This window comes from Zootoca vivipara, chromosome 6 (assembly GCF_965207765.1).
Source record: "Zootoca vivipara chromosome 6, rZooViv2.hap1.1, whole genome shotgun sequence".
In the NCBI taxonomy this organism is placed as follows: Eukaryota; Metazoa; Chordata; class Lepidosauria; order Squamata; family Lacertidae; genus Zootoca; species Zootoca vivipara.
Window position 1 is genome coordinate 89,787,237 of NC_142589.1, and position 17,186 is coordinate 89,804,422.

The 17,186-nt window shown below is 49.5% G+C and overlaps 1 protein-coding gene across 2 annotated transcripts in view; it reads right to left on the minus strand.

The window, feature by feature from the left end:
- Positions 1-8,494: 8,494 nt before the first annotated feature.
- The window catches only part of NRTN (neurturin), a 74,921-nt gene continuing 66,229 nt past the window's right edge, over positions 8,495-17,186 (minus strand). For both annotated transcript variants that reach the window (XM_035121087.3, XM_088672986.1), the window contains exon 3: positions 8,495-12,023. In XM_035121087.3, the coding sequence (XP_034976978.1) occupies positions 11,575-12,023 (449 nt within the window). In that variant the 3' untranslated portion in view covers positions 8,495-11,574. The remainder of the gene's footprint in view (positions 12,024-17,186) is intronic.

Genomic DNA, 17,186 nt, shown 5'->3' on the forward strand with positions numbered 1-17,186 from the left:
TTAATTAAGCTATTTGCATTCTGCTATCCCTGTGTGTGTGTGTGTGTGCAGATGTTTTCTTAGTCTTCTTTAAGCTTTTCTCATCCTTCAGCACATAACTTGGAAAATTCTGAACGCTGAAACAGCCGAGGATGTTTTGTACGAACTTGAACCAAACTAGGAGCTGAACGCAGGGCTGGATTTTGGTTTGATGAGGCCCTCAGCTCCTGGAGGTAATGGGGCCCTTTATAATGTCCAGCTGTCCTTTGTCAACAACAAGTTGTCGCTGTTTTTTGTGTTGAATATATGCTATATGGTCATTTATGGACCTAATAGGTATCCAAAGCCATTGGCACATGCAGAATGTAGGCACCCTGTATTTAGAAAGGAGCAAACCAGTGATGTTTTAGGGAGCAGGCTAGCAGGCGGGGCCCATGACTTACATCACAGGAGCCTTCACAACACAAAACACTGTTGCTGTATGTGGGTTTTATTTTATTCATTTTTTAATCTTATTTTTGGAAATGTACATCCAGTTTTTTCCTTTATTTTTTGGGGGACCCCAAGAGAGTGGGGCCGTAAGCCATAGCTTGTTTAGCTTGCACGTAAATCCGGCACTGGCCAAACATGAGCTGGAATTAGTTCCTTTGCAGGCATGTTGAACTGGAACCAGTTCTTCTTAAAAGGGTTCCCCCCCCCAAGCTCTCCATTTGTGCACCTAACCAATGGGAGGGGTGGAGTCTTACCTTAGCAGCAGGCGAATTAACCCAGAGAAGGCTGATGGGCTCTCCTTCCTCCAGCATCTCACCCTCTTTAGTTGTTGAGCTCCAATTCTGGCTCACGTTTCGTAAGCAGGAAAGGGGAAAGCGATGTGATGGAGGGAAAGGATGAGTTGATTTCGGGAAAGGGTCCTTGAGCTTGCTGGGTGTAGTCGACATCACTCTGAGTGGCGCAGCAATGAAACTGCAGCCACATTGGCAGAGCTAAGCAGGGTCCGGTATGGTTTCGAATTGGATGGGGTACCACATGTTGAGATTCCTGCATTGCAGGGCGTTGGACTAGTTGACTATGATTCTATGCCCTTTGGGGTCCTTTCCAAATCTACAATTGTCTGCCCCTGGAGTCTGGTGTTTCCATTGTCCTGCTTGGAAGCAGCAGGGAGAGAAAAAAAATTTTTTCCCTTCACTAGGTTGGCATGCAAAAGGAAGCTTTGGAGATCATGGGGCTCCCTCCATTAGATCTGCTCTGGCAGGGCAGGCCAGCTCCATCGGGTGTCCTCGCCCCACAATTGTCACCTGGGGGTGGGCCATTCCCTGAGTGGGAAACATGGGATGCAGCAGAGCTCACACTCCACCAGCTTTGCTGGACGTCCAGCTCCTGCCCCTGAATCTCTGGGTCGTGGGCTCGAGCCCCAGCTTGGGCACAAACAACAACAATACTGTATTGCATGGGGTTGGACTAGAAGACTCAAACGGTCCTTTCCAACTCTACCATTCTATGGTTCTATAACTGTGCCACCTGGTCAACTGTTGAGAAATTGAGTTTGATGCTCCTCATCCCTCCCTGTCCCTTTTTCCTTGTGTGTTGTGTGATGATCATACCTGCCAAGTTGCTGTCAGAGAAATAAGGGACCGGGCTGGAAATAGCAGACCGGAAGTAGTGCTGCCGCCATTTTGGAACTGGGCGAAGCATGCTCAGAAGTGACTTTTGATGCTGCTCTGCCCAGTTCCAAAATGGCTGCCACATCAGAAGTCGCACTGCAGCCATTTTGGAACTGGGCAGAGCAGCATCAAAAGTCGCTTCTGAGCATGCTCCGCCCAGTTCCAAAATGGCCACCGCGCCAGAATAAACCGGGGAAAAACAAAAACATCCGTTTTTTCAGCTAGGAACAGCTGGAAAAACGGGGATTTCCCGGGGAAAACGGGAGACTTGGCAGCTATGGTGATGATGATGGTGATTTGAATTTTTCCCCAGACTGTAAGCCTGTGGGTAGACTGTCTTGCTTTGTATGTAAGTGACTCTGGGAGCCTTTTGGAGAGCAGGGGTACAAATGCTCTAAATAAATAGATAGATAAATGTGTGTCAAAGGAAGGGTGGGGATGAGAAGTCCTCTTCTGCATGATGCATTTACTCTCTCGCTCCAGGAACACTTAATATTTGGATGGGGCAAACAGTTGCTGCATCGTCATTGAGGACAGGACTTTAGGACAGTTATTAGCTGGCTGATCAGAGCCACACACCCCAAAAACACTGGGGCTCACTCTCCACGTTTTAAAGTAAGTGAAGCCGAGCACATTACCGGCTAAATTAAATCCTTAGTCTTTACTGAATAATCCCTGCGGATGACTTTCCTCACACCTTGTTTAAATGGCGTTTCCTCTGCAATCTCACCGGTTGCGTTTCTTTTCCTAAATTGCATAAGAAATTTCAAAGCGGGAGGAATAAATGCAGTACTTGGCAGAAAACGAATTGCAGTGGGAGGGAAACAGCGCTGATTGCGATGAAGCCAGATCGGGAGGGAAATCGCCACATTCCTTCATCCCTAGCTGCAACTCATACATCTTTAACTATGTGCTGAAAGGAGCATGACTGGGTTCTGGTCAACTATGCCCTACTCAAAGTAGACCCACTGAAATTAATGAACCTCAGTTCTTATCTATGAACTTCAATGACTCTACCCTTATAGAATGCCACCCATTGTATCTCCACCCTGATGCAGAATCAACACACCACACCAATTGCTTTTGTTCAGTTATTCATCTCTTTTTTAATCATTCCCCCCCCATGCCAACATCGCGTTCAGTTTTTAAGGCGTTTGCTTCTTCCTCCAAGAACTCGTATGCTTTCCGCCGAGAAATAAATGGTAAAAGAAAAATGTACCTGAAAGGCAAGCAAAGGTTGGCATCGTTTTGCACAATAAATTAGGAGAGGGAGGGGAATAAGATGCCCTCAGCGCCAATAGGTAGGATATATTTTAGGGTACCTAAATAAATATCATAAGTTACTTTGAATAAATAGAGCTCAGCATAATATACAATGGAATTGCATCAAATTCTCAAGATAAATCAATGGGCGGTGTTGACACCAGGTTTGGGAGACCCTCAAAGCTCCCTAGGAACCCAGGCTGTTGGCTTACTGTTGGTCCATCTAGCTCAATATTGTCTACACTGGCCGGCAGCAGCTCTCCAGAGTTTCGCTTTTCCCAACACTAAGTGGAGACCACGTGCTCTACCACTGAACCCTGGTCCTTCCCCCAGCACATCTTTAGATCGCAGGGAAATAATACATTGTGACAGCAGCCCTTTCTTTCTTAATGAGCACAAGTAGTCATCGATGGCTTTTGATGGCTGGTGGCGGCTAGCTATGACACAGTTGAAGGTCTGGGACTGAAAGGAAATGTTTTGGGAGTTGGAATGTCACTGGCAGGCTTGCCAAGCTGAACAAAATATATTAAAAAAGGGAATATAGGGTGCAGCAATAATATTGTCTAAAAAAAATACCACGCAAAATGGAATGGGAAGATGATAGAACAAACAAAAATAAATTATTATGGATTGAAATTTTATGTGAAATTTGTGGGAATTTAATAAAACTTGAATGGCAATGCCCATCAACTGAGGGGCTCAAATATTTTATGGCAGACAGGAAGAAATAATAATAATAATAATAATAATAATAATAATAATAATAATAATAATGTATACCCCACCCATCTGGTTGGGTTTCCCCAGCCACTCTGGGTGGCTCCCAACAGAATATTAAAAACCACAATAAAACATCAAACCTTAAAAGTTTCCTTCTAAAAGATGTCTTAAAAGATGTCTTCTAAAAGTCAGATAGTTGTTTATTTCCTTAACATCTGACGGGAGGGCATTCCACAGGGCAGGTGCCACCACCGAGAAGGCCCTCTGCCTGGTTCCCTGTAGCTTTGCTTCTCTCAGTGAGGGAACCGCCAGAAGGCCCTCGGTGCTGGACCTCAGTGTCCGGGCAGAACGATGGGGGTGGAGACGCTCCTTCAGCTATACTGGACCAAGGCTGTTTAGGGCTTTAAAGGTCAGCACCAACACTTTGACTTGTGCTCGGAAACGTACTGGGAGCCAATGTAGGTCTTTCAGGACCGATGTTATATGGCCCCGGCAGCTGCTCCCAGTCACCAGTCTAGCTGCTGCATTCTGGATTAGTTGCGGTTTCCGGGTCACCTTCGAAGGTAGCCCCACGTAGAACACATTGCAGTAGTCCAAGCGGGAGATAACTAGTGGCGTAATCCCCAAGATAAGGGGATCCAGAGGGGAGAAGAATCTTTGATAGTGCTTTGATACCATCTCCAGAACCAGGTGGGGAAGGGATGGATGGGGAAAGAAGCTGTTGGGGAAGTGGAGAGGCAAAACATTCATCCCCCCCCCGAATATTTTCTCCAAATATTGGCCCTTCTCAGGAACATTTTTCTGGAGAGTCAGCCCATTCATGGACGCAATCCTGGCCTGTGGTTTGGACCTCTTGTTGCCCAACAATGGAAGTGCTCTGTGTGTTGATGTCATCTGGACGCCTCTGGGGCAGCCGAGCCAAGGAAAAGACAGGAACCTGGAAAGGGGCCTTTATGACACGGCTACTCTCTCCTAAACATCCGTGCCGGGGCTCTTATTGAATGAAGGCCTTTCCTGGACGATGATTAGCAAAACAAAACAGGATAGAACGGAAAGAAAGACGGCAAGAATAAAGGGGAGCGTTTTCACATGCAGATGTTTTTTTCTACCTGCCTCACATCTCACTCCCGCCAACACTTTGGAAATTTTACACGGTGGGAAACGGTCCGTTTTCACGTTGAAGCAAGGTCCTGGGAAAGGAAGATATTGCGAGAAAGGAGCATCTTTAAGAAAAACTGCTGTCGACCGGGAAATGTCCTCCTGGCAGGCTGAATGGAGAGACGGATGCAGAGGAACTCAGGGAGAGGGAGAGAGAAAGAAAGAGAGGCCCCTGGGCTAAGCTGGTGCAGAAAGAATGGAGGAGGAGGAGAAGTTGCCTGGAAAACAGCTACAGGGAGGGTCGAAGCACACAGGGAGAGCAATTGCAAAAACTCCCAGATTCACGGACAGAATCTGAGCTAGATGAACTGGTTATTTGGTTTGGTAGCTCTGTTTTTTAGGGGAAAGACTGCAGCCCGGTGAGTTTGCATGCAGAAGGTCCCAGGATCAATCACCAGCACCTGCAGGAAGGGCGGGGAGCAACCCCTTTCTGAAATCCTGCATAGCTGCTGCCTGTACCAACACTGTGCAGGTTTGCATCAGAATGCGCCGGTGCTCAGGGATAATGTTCCACCTTGCATTTGATGGCTGTTCAGCAGCGAACACTGTGCATAGGGTTGCCGGACTCAATAGAGGACAGGACTTCTGTGCCTTTAATTGCCCTGCTCTCTTTTGAGTCTGGAAACCTTAAAGAGAAACCAGCAGACCCTTTGATTCATTTCCAAGCAAAGGGCCTGCTGGTTTCTCTTTAAGGATTCCAGATCAAAAGAGAGCAGGGCAATTAAAGGCACAGAAGTCCTGTCCTCTATTGATTGAGTCTGGCAACCCTAATCGTGCAAAGCTTTTCAATGCACGCAGCATGTTCTCATGCAGGGCCGTCTTATGCATATCCAGCGCCGTGGTGCAAAGCTCCCTCCGGTGCCCCCCCCCCGTTGTCCACCTTTTTAAAGGGAGGATGGCGCTGCCGGCAGGGCTGGAGGAGGTGGGCAGCGGCTGGAAGGCAGCTCCTCTGGTGGGGAAGAGGTGGAAGCTGGACGCAGCGCCTCCCGGCTCAGCTGGCCGCTTCGTGCCGCGGTGGCCACGGCAGACGGAGGCTCTGGGCACGGTGCTGCTTTGGTGAGACATGGCAGAGGCGGGCGAGGGCAGCGAGCTGATGCCGGGAGGTGCCGCGTCCAGCCTCCGCCTCTTCCCTGGTGCCCTCCAGAACTTGGTGCCCTGGCGCCCTGCGCCATTAACCTCTATGGGTAAGACGCCCCTGTTCTTGTGTGCTCTTTGCACTTATATGCGCTTTTGCATGCCTATGCATTGGCACACGCATTGCTTGTGTCCCGGAGAGCTGCGCTGCAAAACCGTGGGAAGTGCAAATGTCAAAAGGGCGGCTGTGTTTGAGTTCTCGTGAAAGTGCAAATTGGCTAAAGGGTGCTTTCAAAATGCAGACCTAATCAAATCTCCCCCCTGCCCCCCAGACTGAGGAAGTTTCCACCACCCGGCCACCGCATCCACAGATGCCATGAGATTCGGCTGCAATTCACGAACCTCATAGCTTTGAGGAAGGACTCTCTTATTTCCAAACTGGTTTTCAGAGCAGCAATGTCACCGTTGTTTACTCTGGAAGGAGATAAATGAGCCCTCGGACTTCTGCCTTGGCCAAGCCAACTTCATTTGTCTCCCGAAAGAGCATTTCTCTCTCCCCCCCACCCCTCTCTTTCTTGGCCGCCTTCCCGGGCCAAGGAAATGCTAAACAGAAGGACTGGCCGTAAAGTTCTGCCGCCCTTCGCAGGCATGAGCAAAGAACGTGGAATGCAAGCAAACCCTACGGATCAGGACAGCTGCCCGCCGTCCAGCCAGGGCGGACAACTAGGGCGAAACACACGCCATGAAGCAGAACAATAGTTCCCATTTGTGACGAGAGGGGCACTGCCTTGCACACAAGCAACAATTCCTCACTGACCTGCATATGAATCTGGCCCAAGTGTCTAGGGCAGGGGTAGGCAACCTAAGGTCTGGGGGCTGGATGCGGCCCAATCGCCTTCTCAATCCAGCCCGCAGACAGTCTGGGAATCAGCGTGTTTTTACATGAGTAGTATGTGTGCCTTTATTTAAAATGCACCTCTGGGTTCTTTGTGGGGCATAGGAATTCATTCATATTTCCCCAAAAAAATATAGTTCGGCCCCCCACAAGGTCTGAGGACAGTGGACCTCAGTGGACAGTGGCCCACGGTTGAAAAAGGTTGCTGACTCCTGGTCTAGTGCTAATGAAACAACCCCCTGTGTTGCAGACTTGAGTCAAAATACCAAAAAAAGAGGCAACACGTTGACCAATTCCAACGGGTGAAATGTATCTGTTTTTATCTTTATAAACTATGATGACATGCGAGACAGTGATCCAAGGCTTACCTTCCAAGTCCCGGACTGCAGAATCCGGGACCGGCAGCCGTGTGACACTGGAAGTTGCATCGACGTAACTTCCGGTGTCGCTTTGCCCTTCTATGGGCACCAAAAATGGCCACCGCCGGCTTCAAAAGTCGCATCTGCGCATGTCCGGAAGTGCGTAGATGCAACTTCCGGTGTCGCTCCGCCCATCTATGGGCACCAAAAATGGCCTCCGCCGACACCGGAAGTCGCGTCTACGCACTTCCGGACATGCGTAGATTCGACCTTTGAAGCCGGCGGCGGCCATTTTTGGTGCCCATAGAAGGGCAAACCAGAAAGAAAAAAATGGCCGCTGGCAGGAGAAAATAACGGAGAAAAACGGGAGACGAAGTGATACGGGGGACCACCGGGAAAAGGTAAGTAAAAACGGGGGTTTCCTGGGGAAAACAGGGTACTTGGCAGCTATGATCCAAGGTAATCATACTGTTTTGGTTTGGTCTTCCTCAGTTTTTTAACTTAGTGTTTGTATACAATCTGTGGAACAGGGGTCATACACATATGTGAGCAGGGGTTACCAAACCAAAACAGTATGGTTACCTTGGATCACTGTCTCGCATGTCGTTATAGTTTATAAAGATAAAAACAGATACATTTCACCCGTTGGAATTGGTCGACGAGTTGCCTCTTTTTTTGGTATTTTGACTCCTGGTCTAGGGCTGCTGCAAGTGGCTCAATCCCAGCCTTGCCAGCAAAGGTGAGGCTGGGATCAAAGGGTGCATGGCTGCTGTATCCTTCTCATGCGGGCGGCTTTGCAAATTTGGGATCTGATCTTCTCCCCTACGCTATGCCCCTTTTCCGAAGCGTTGCAGCCTCCAGCTGCAGAGGTAGCGCCATGCTTAGCAGCTACTGAGAGTCCCCTTCCCCCGTGATTTTGTCTAATCTTATTTTAAAGCCATCCAAGCTGGTGCTGGAGGGGGCAATTGGCAGGCGTCGCAGATTCGGGGAGCTGTTTTCCTGCCATACCTGCCAAGTTGCTGTCAGAGAAATAAGGGACTGGGCCGGAAGTAGCGCTGCCGCAATTTTGGAACTGGGCAGAGCATGCTCAGAAGTGACTTTTGATGCTGCTTTGCCCAGTTCCAAAATGGCCGCTGCGCCAGAAGTCGCACTGCAGCCATTTTGGAACTGGGCAGAGCAGCATCAAAAATTGCTTCTGAGCATGCTCCGCCCAGTTCCAAAATGGCCACTGCGCCAGAATAAACCGGGGAAAAACAAAAAAAATCCGTTTTTTCAGCTAGGAACAGCTGGGAAAACGGGGATTTCCCGGGGAAAACGGGAGACTTGGCAGCTATGTTTCCTGCCTCTTGGCCCCCCAAACCCTCTTCTCCCTGCAGCCACTCCCCCCCCCCTTATTGGGTTTGAATCTGGTCTTTGAGACAACACTGGAGGGGAATGTAGCCAGAGAAAGAATGGGGGGAAGTACTCTCACGAAAAGGTTTTGGGTGCAAGAGGGTTATGCTCCTCCCACCTGCCAATTTGGTTCCCGCTGTGCCAGAAGTATGGATGGGCATCTATGTCCCGGTTTCTGATTATTTTTTCCCCAATCTTATGTTCGGTTCCATCACATTTCCGCATTAGTTTGCAATTTTTCTTGGGGAAAAGTCCTCATGAAAATTCACGAGCATTTGATTGCGAATTTGATACTCTCTCCCCCCCCGCCAAAATATATGCACCTCGTGCAATGGATTTTTGTACGTCATATGCATTTGTATGCACATTTAACCCTAGGATATGTATATTCATTTGCAGTTTACTTGGCTGGAGAATTGCATTGCAAAATTCGGAAAAGTGCAAATGTCAAAGGACAGCTGCCTTGGCTCCCATATTGTTTTGGGGACGTGTGAATCCAGTATACCAGAAGGAGCGTCTCCACCCCCATCATCCAGCCAGGACAGTGAGGTCCAACTCTGAGGGCCTTCTGGCGGTTCCCTCCCTACGAGAAGGGAGGTTACAGGGAACCAGGCAGAGGGCCTTCTCGGTGGTAGCGCCCGCCCTGTGGAACACCCTCCCATCAGATATCAAGGAAATAAACAACTATCTGACTTTTAGAAGACATCTGAAGGCAGCCCTGTTTAGGGAAGTTTTTAATGTTTGATGTTTTATCATGTTTTTAGTATTCTGTTGGGAGCCACCCAGAATGGCTGGGGGAACCCAGCCAGATGGGTGGGGTATAAATAATAAGCTGTTGTTGTTGTTGTTAATTTGCCATTAAATGGTAACTGAATCAAATTTATCTCCCTCCTCACTGGTCAGAAGCAAAGGCCTCTTGCGCCTGAATATCTAGTTCCTTCTTACGTAGAGAAGCCATCAGCCTCGCTTTGGGAAGCACAGCAACACTGCAAATTAGAACTTGTTTTGACTGTCACGATTTCCATTATTTGACAGAACAGAGAGAGTTGCCTAAATGCCAAGTCAGTTCATTGATTCATCGAATGCAGGCATCCCTAAACTTCGGCCCTCCAGATGTTTTGGACTACAATTCCCTAACCCTGACCACTGGTCCTGTTAGCTAGGGATGATGGGAGTTGTAGACCAAAACATCTGGAGGGCCACAGTTTGGGGATGCCTGATCTAATGGGTTATTGTGTACTGTAACCTTCTCCAGATGTTATAGGACTGCAGTGCCCATCCTCCCAGACCCCTGGCTAAGCTGATGGGGACAGATGGGAGTTGTAGTTCTGTGATATCTGGAGGGCACCAGTTTGGGGAAGGCTGCTCTCCTCTGATTGGCTGTGGCTCTTGGAGTTCTCAAGCAAAGATGGAACCTGGAACCTGATACCTTTGGAAAGCAGGCAATTCCAGAGATTTGAACTCAGGACGTTCTGCTTCCAAAATTATGGTCCCTCACAAAGTGCATACCAGTCTGGAGACAACTAGGAAGTTACCTTGGCCAGAGCTTTAGGAGCTCACACATTGCCTCGTCCAGGATTTCCCAAACTTGGGTCTCTTTCCATCTGTTTTTGGACTACAGTTCCCATCATCCCTGACCACTGGTCCTGCTAGCTTGGGATGATGGGAGTTGTAGTCCAAAAACAGCTGGAGACCCAAGTTTGGGAAACACTGGCCTGCTCCATTTCTCAGGAGTAGGAAGATCTGAGGATTGTGTCCTAATAAAACAGCTAGCACAGGGTCCTTTCCTGTGCTTTCAAAAGGGGTGGGGGGGACTGCGTGTTGAGGTTCCTGCATTGCAGGGGGTTGGACTAGATGACCCCCGGGATCCCTTCCAACTCAACCATTCTATTATTCTCTCTACACTAAACCATCAACAGTTCTCCACAGGCAGGGGCGCCCTTCCCTGAATTACCTCGAAATGCCAGAGATTGAACTTTGGCTAGCCTGCATGCAACTATGCCTCCTTCCCATAAAATTAATTTAAGCACCTAGTCCTCATGCTTCTGAGCAGATTTAAACAACTGTGCAGGTGCCTTAAACTGAGTCGGGTCCACAGAGCTCCATGTTGGCCCAACCGGCTGGCAGAGGCTCTCCAGGATTTCAAACATAACTGGAGGTGCCAGGAATTAAAACCTGCAAAACTCTGCCACCAAACTGTAGTCTTCTCCAATGTCCCTCCAATGTTTAATGTGGAAACATTTGAGCTCTTCGATTTCAGAAGCCCCCGACAACGCCGATTCCAATCGACTCCGTTAAGAATTTGATGCAATTCCTGGAAAGGATTGGCAGCCTTTTTGTACACATTTGTTGATACTTTAAACCTATGTCTACATGTATATATACAAACATACATTTCACACAGCACTGTTATAACTGTGTGTGTACTTTAAGATGGTGGCACGGTGGCACTCCTGTAGTATAGGAGGAGCACACCTCAATCTCTTGACCCTCCTTCGCCCGCAGGATTCAGAAGGTGCAGCATGGGCAGCAACGGCCCCTGGCATCCGGGCCCCACGTGGAACCATTCCCGTAAAGATCTCCAGCTTGGGCAAAGTGGGCATCGCCCATGGGGCTGCTCCTAGGCACGGTGGCCCCTGCAGAAGACCACCAAGCAAGAGATCTCTCTTGTTTTTGATTCGCTGCGAAGCTTGGAACTACGTTCCTCCAGCCGGCTGCGTCGAGAGTGCACCGGCTTCTCCATCATGGCAGCGCGACGGGCTGTTCCGGTGAGGCATTTGACAGGATTCCTTGCGCTGCCGCACCAAGAGGCCGAGGCCACAGGGGCTCCCCGACTCCCCCACCCGTTGAGGAGCCCCCCAACCAGACGCTGGTTTCCCTTGGCCTCCATTGACAGCCCTGAGGTAGACTTAAAATCCAGTTGTCTCCTTGGCTGCTCCAGGCGGGGATGCCCTGGCGGTCTTCTCCTCGCGTCCTCTTCCACCTTTGGACAACCACCCACACGCCAGCAGCCTCTGGGCACTTCTGGGTGCGCAGCCGGGCTCCCCCTCCTCCTCCTCCTTCCTTTGCTCCATCACACGCAGCCGCACTCTTTGGCCGACACCTCGTTCACCGTGTAGTAGCGGTTCCCTGCGTCCAAGAAGGAGACGTCGTCATCGTACGACAGGGGGCGGCAGCACGGGCGGGCTCTCACCTTCTCCTTCTTTATCTTCCGCATGCTCCTCACGTTCTTCAGGGACAAGTCGTAGTTGCGCACAGCCGAGTCGCAGGTGCCGCTGCAATAGCGGAAGAGGACAGTCTCGTCCGACTTGTAGCCGAGGCCTAGCTCGCTGACAGTCACCTCCAGCTCCTTGAGGGAGCAGGGCTTGTGGCGGGCCTTGGCGCGTTTCATCCGGTTGCCGGCTTTGGCGAATAGCGGCAGTTCGTGGCCCCCCGAGTTCATGGACTGGCTGTACCTCTCGATCAGCGTGGAGATAAGGTGGCGGATTTCTCCCTCCGTGTAGCTCTCGAACAATGTGCTGTCTGGAATTTTTTTAAAGAAATAACAGAAAATTAGAATAATGATAGAAAGTTTTGGCCGAGTGGGCATAGCTGCCAAGTCTCCCGTATTCCCCGGGAAATCCCCGTTTTCCCAGCCATTCCCAGCTGGAAAAATGGATTTTTTTTGTTTTTCCCCGGTTTACTTACCGGCCGGGGGAGGCTCCTTCTGCGCATGTCTGGAGTCTCTGGACATGCGCAGAAGCGATTTCTGGTGCGGCGGCCATTTTGGAACTGGGCGGAGCATGCTCAGAAGCGACTTCCGATGCTGCTCTACCCAGCTCCAAAATGGCAGCAGCGCTACTTCCGGTCTGCCGATTATCAAGGGTCTAGAAGCCATGCCTTATGAGGAATGGTTGAAGGAGCTGGGGATGGTTATCCTGGAGAAGAGGAGAGGAGATAGGATAGCCACCTTCAAGTATCTACAGGGCTCTCACATGGAAGGTGGGGGCAAGCTTGTTTCCTCCTGCTCTGGAAGAAGAAGAAGAAGAGTTTGGATTTGATATCCCGCTTTATCACTACCCAAAGGAGTCTCAAAGCGGCTAACATGCTCCTTTCCCTTCCTCCGCCACAACAAACACTCTGTGAGGTGAGTGAGGCTGAGAGACTTCAAAGAAGTGTGACTAGCCCAAGGTCCCCCAGCAGCTGCATGTGGAGGAGCAGGGAAGCGAACCCGGTTCCCCAGATTAGGAGTCTACTACTCTCAACCACTACACCACACTGGCTCTCTGGAGGGTAGAGCTCAAACCCATGACTTCAAGTTACGAGAAAGGAGATTCTGACTCAACATCGGTAAGACGGTTATGACAGTAAGAGCTGTTTGACAGGGGAACGGTCTCCCTCAGAAGATGGGGGACTCCTCCTTCACTGGAGGTTTTTAAGCAGGGAATTGCTTTTGTTGTTGTTATTTCTTTACCGCCCTTCATCCAAGGATCATAGGGTGGTTTACAATATAAAAACGTAAAAATACATATCATAGTATCAAACACACACAAATTTAAAATGCCATATATTGCTTAATTAGCCAAAGGTCTAGGAAAAGAGAAATGTTTCCACCCGATGCCTAGGGTTGCCAGACTCAATAGAGGACAGGACTTCTGTGCCTTTAATTGCCCTGCTCTCTTTTGAGGGTCTGCTGGTTTCTCTTTTAAGGTTTCCAGACTCAAAAGAGAGCAGGGCAATTAAAGGCACAGAAGTCCTGTCCTCTATTGAGTCTGGCAACCCTGCTGATGCCTAAAGGTGTACTTCCCAGCTTCCCTGGGGAGAGCATCCTACAAGCAGGGAGCCACTGCAGAAAAGGCCCCGTTTTCACGGTGCCACCCTCCAGACCTCTTGTGGAGGAAGCACACAAAGAAAGGACCCAGGGAATGATGTGAGGGTCTGGGTAGGTTCATTTGGAGAGAAAGTAGTCCTGTGCCGGTTATGACTTCATAGGTCAAAACCAGTACTTGGGTCCAGAAACTGACTGGCAGCCAGCGCAGTTGGGTCAGGATCGGTGCAATATGCTCAAACCGTCCTGACCCGGTGATCAAGCTGGACGCTGTGAAAATGCTGTATTAGATTCTTCTGTTTCGCAACATTAAAACTCTTCCATTTACTATTTCCAGTTGCCTCTGTACTAGCAGGCAGAGAACCCACGGGTTTGCATCTAAGCCATGCTTGGGAATAGCTGAACTCGAACCCATTGATTTCAGTGGAGCTACTCTGAGCATGGCAGGGGCAACGCATCCTGTTTTGCAGCTCAGGTGAAACAGGAAACAGAAGACCACGGCGATTCCTGGCAAGATCTCACCGAAATCATGCATGATCTCACACCCTCCGCAAAGACGTCACGCAATCTCGGCCAGATCTTGCCGGGAATGGGCACAATCTCACCCATCCCAGCGCCATTTCTCTGCCCGTGGGGTGGGTACCCACCAAGCAACCACTTCATGGCCTTCTGCCACCTCACCCACCCAAATAGCTGAAACTTGCATCCTGAAGAAAAAGCAGCCGCAGGCCATATTCTGACATGGCTTCTGTTGCATTCGATTTCTCCGTTGCATTCAAACTCTCCTGTCCGCCACTATATACAAATGGCAGATTGGGAGAGGCTATGGAGAACAGATTTGAAATTCAAAGCATGTTGTACGCTGAAAGAAAATTGCATGAAAATGATATACCGGTGGTATCTGACTCCTACTAAGTTATCCAAAAGGTATAGAACAAGCTCAAGTATTTGATGGAAGTATAAATAAAAGGAGGGTGCTTTTTATCATATGTGGTGGTCATGGAAGATAACAAAGTCTTTTTGGGAATTTATATACCGTATTTTTCCGTGTATCACATGACCCCGTGTATAAGATGACCCCTATTTTGGGGGAACCCAAATTAAGGAAATGGGGGGGGGTGATTGCCCAGAGTTGTTGAGCTTTTTGGGTGGGAGGATTACCGAAAATCACACACCCACCAGCCACCGCCAATCGTCCGCCTAATTGACGCAGCAGCAGCCAATCGTCGGCAGTCCTTGCCGGAGCCGCCAATCACCTGCCTAATTGACGCAGCAGCAGCCAATCGTCAGTAGGCCTTGCTGACCAATCACCTGCCCAATTGATGCAGCAGCAGCCAATCACCTGCCCAATCGCCGCTGACAATCACCTCCTTGCGGTTGCCACCAATTGCCTGCACCCCCTCTGCACTATCCGTGTATATGACAGCCCACAATTTTAAACATTTTTTGATAATAATAATAAAAAATGTCTTATACATGGAAAAATATGGTAAATAAATTGGGGGGAGGGGAGTTTAAAATAACATTTGTTTAAAAAACCGGAAGCATTTTCATTGGGGATTACAGGCCCTGATATCCCAAAATACCACTAAATATTGTTTATGTATGAGACAACAGCTGCAAGGATGCTACTAGCATGGAAAGAACCAACGAGAATGGCAAGCCAAATTGCTGGACTGTACTGGAATGGCAAAACTGACTGGGAGACTCGGGAATCAAGAAGTTAATGACTTTAAAAAAGAATGGGGTTAATTTATAACTTACTTAGTAGACCATTGTAAACAAATAAAAACGTGAGCTGGACTTTAAAAACAACTTGTAAAGAAATGGTGTCTCTCTCTCTCTGTGTGTGTGTGTGTGTGTGTGTGTGTGTGTGTGTGGATATTTCAGAGAGACGAAAAATGTGGAGAACGTAATGATATGTAGTTTTAGAATAATTATTCCTTCCAGTAGCACCTTAGAGACCAACTAAGTTTGTCATTGGTATAAGCTATCTGAAGAAGTGTGCATACACACAAAAGTTAATACCAAGAACAATCTTAGTTGGTATCTAAGGTGCTACTGGAAGAAATAATTATTCTAAAATAATTTAGCGCAGGTGGCGCTGTGGGTTAAACCACAGAGCCAAGGGCTTGTCGATCAGAAGGTCGGCGGTTCGAATCCCTGCGACGGAGTGAGCTTCCGTTGTTCAGTCCCTGCTCTACCAACCTAGCAGTTCGAAATCACGTCAAAGTACAAGTAGATAAATAGGTACCGCTCTGGCAGGAAGGTAAACGGCATTTCCGTGCGCTACTCTGGTTCCCCAGAAGCGGCTTTGTCATGCTGGCCACATGACCTGGAAGCTGTACGCCGGCTCCCTCGGCCAATAACGTGAGATGAGTGCCGCAACCCCAGAGTCTGTCACGACTGGACCTAATGGTCAGGGGTCCCCTTACCTTTTAAAGGTGCTACTGGAAGGAATGTTTTTTTTATTTTGTTTTGACTACGGCAGACCAACACGGCTACCTACCTGTGTCTAGAATAATTATGTTAAAGACCCATGCAGGGGAGGGGGGAGGGGGAGTCGCGAAATTCAGAGAATCTCAGTATATGGATATGGTAAAAGTTTTTTCTTTAAAAAGAACACAAAACTCTCCCGTCCACTGTCACAAACATGAGACAGCACCCTCTATTTTTATTTTTGCTTTAAATACCCTCCCCACCCCCACCCGGTGTGTTGTTCAGCACACTCTGCGCATCCAGGGTTTTTCCACGAAGGGAGCTTGGCCTCCACTCACAACCTGGATTTAACAGCCTCCATGAAACCTCCGAGGGCCTTTAAAGGAACCAGCGGCTGGAGGCTTCTATTCCGTTCCCAGCCCAGGGAGGAAAGAACAAAAGAACAGGGAGGGTAGCAAGCATCTGATTCCAATGACCATTCGCCGCCAGTAATTCGCTGGCGCCAATTTGAGAATGGGCCCAGAAGGCTCAGTTTGAAATAGTCGGGGTTTGCTTGCTTGCTTGCTTGGCGCGTTGTCCTGTTTGTTCGTTGGGGTCTCGTTGGGGAAGGCAAAGTTAGCACTGCCCCTCCAAGTTCAGCCAGCCAGCCCCCCCCTGCCTGCTCGCCTTCTTACTTACAAGCAGCCCCTCTCCTGTCAGCTTCCTTCTCCTCCTTACATACCCTCCAACACTCCTCAGATAAAAATAGGGACATTTCTCACTCACCCCCCCACACACCAACTGACCCTCCTTGACCCTCCTTTTTTTGTTCTTACCCCCTCCCCAAACTCCTGCAGCCAATCAGAAGCCGCGTCGGACATTCGGGTTCCAAAAGTAGTTCGCAAACCGGAACACTTACTTCTGGGTTTGCGGCATTTAGGAGCCAAAACATTCGACCCGCAATGCGTTCGGGATCCAAGGCACAACTGTTGTATTATTATTATTATTATTATTATTATTATTATTATTATTATTATTCCCCACCCATCTGACTGGGTTGCCTCAGTGACTCTGGGCAGCTTCCAACACATATAAAAATTCCTGAAGGGTGATGGGGATGGAGGGGGGAGCACTTCACTCGTCTCCCGGTGTGTGCAGTCAGTAGCTTTCAGGAATGCCTAGAATAAAGGTAAAGGTAAAGGCAGGCCCGGCCCTACGTGCAGGCTGGGTGGCGCAGGGCACCATGGTGCCGGCCCGCCAGGAGGGCGCCGCGAGCTGCGCCCACCCGCTGGCCGACCGGTCCGCCGCGCAGCTGCGCCTGCCCGCCCGCCTGCCGCGCAGCAGTGCCTGTTGCACCCGCGTGGCGCGCGGCGCCCACCCGCCCACCGCGCTGGGAAATGGGGTGGGAGGGGGCCGGAACGGGGCGGGAGGGTGCCGGAGGATCCGGCACACCACAGCGC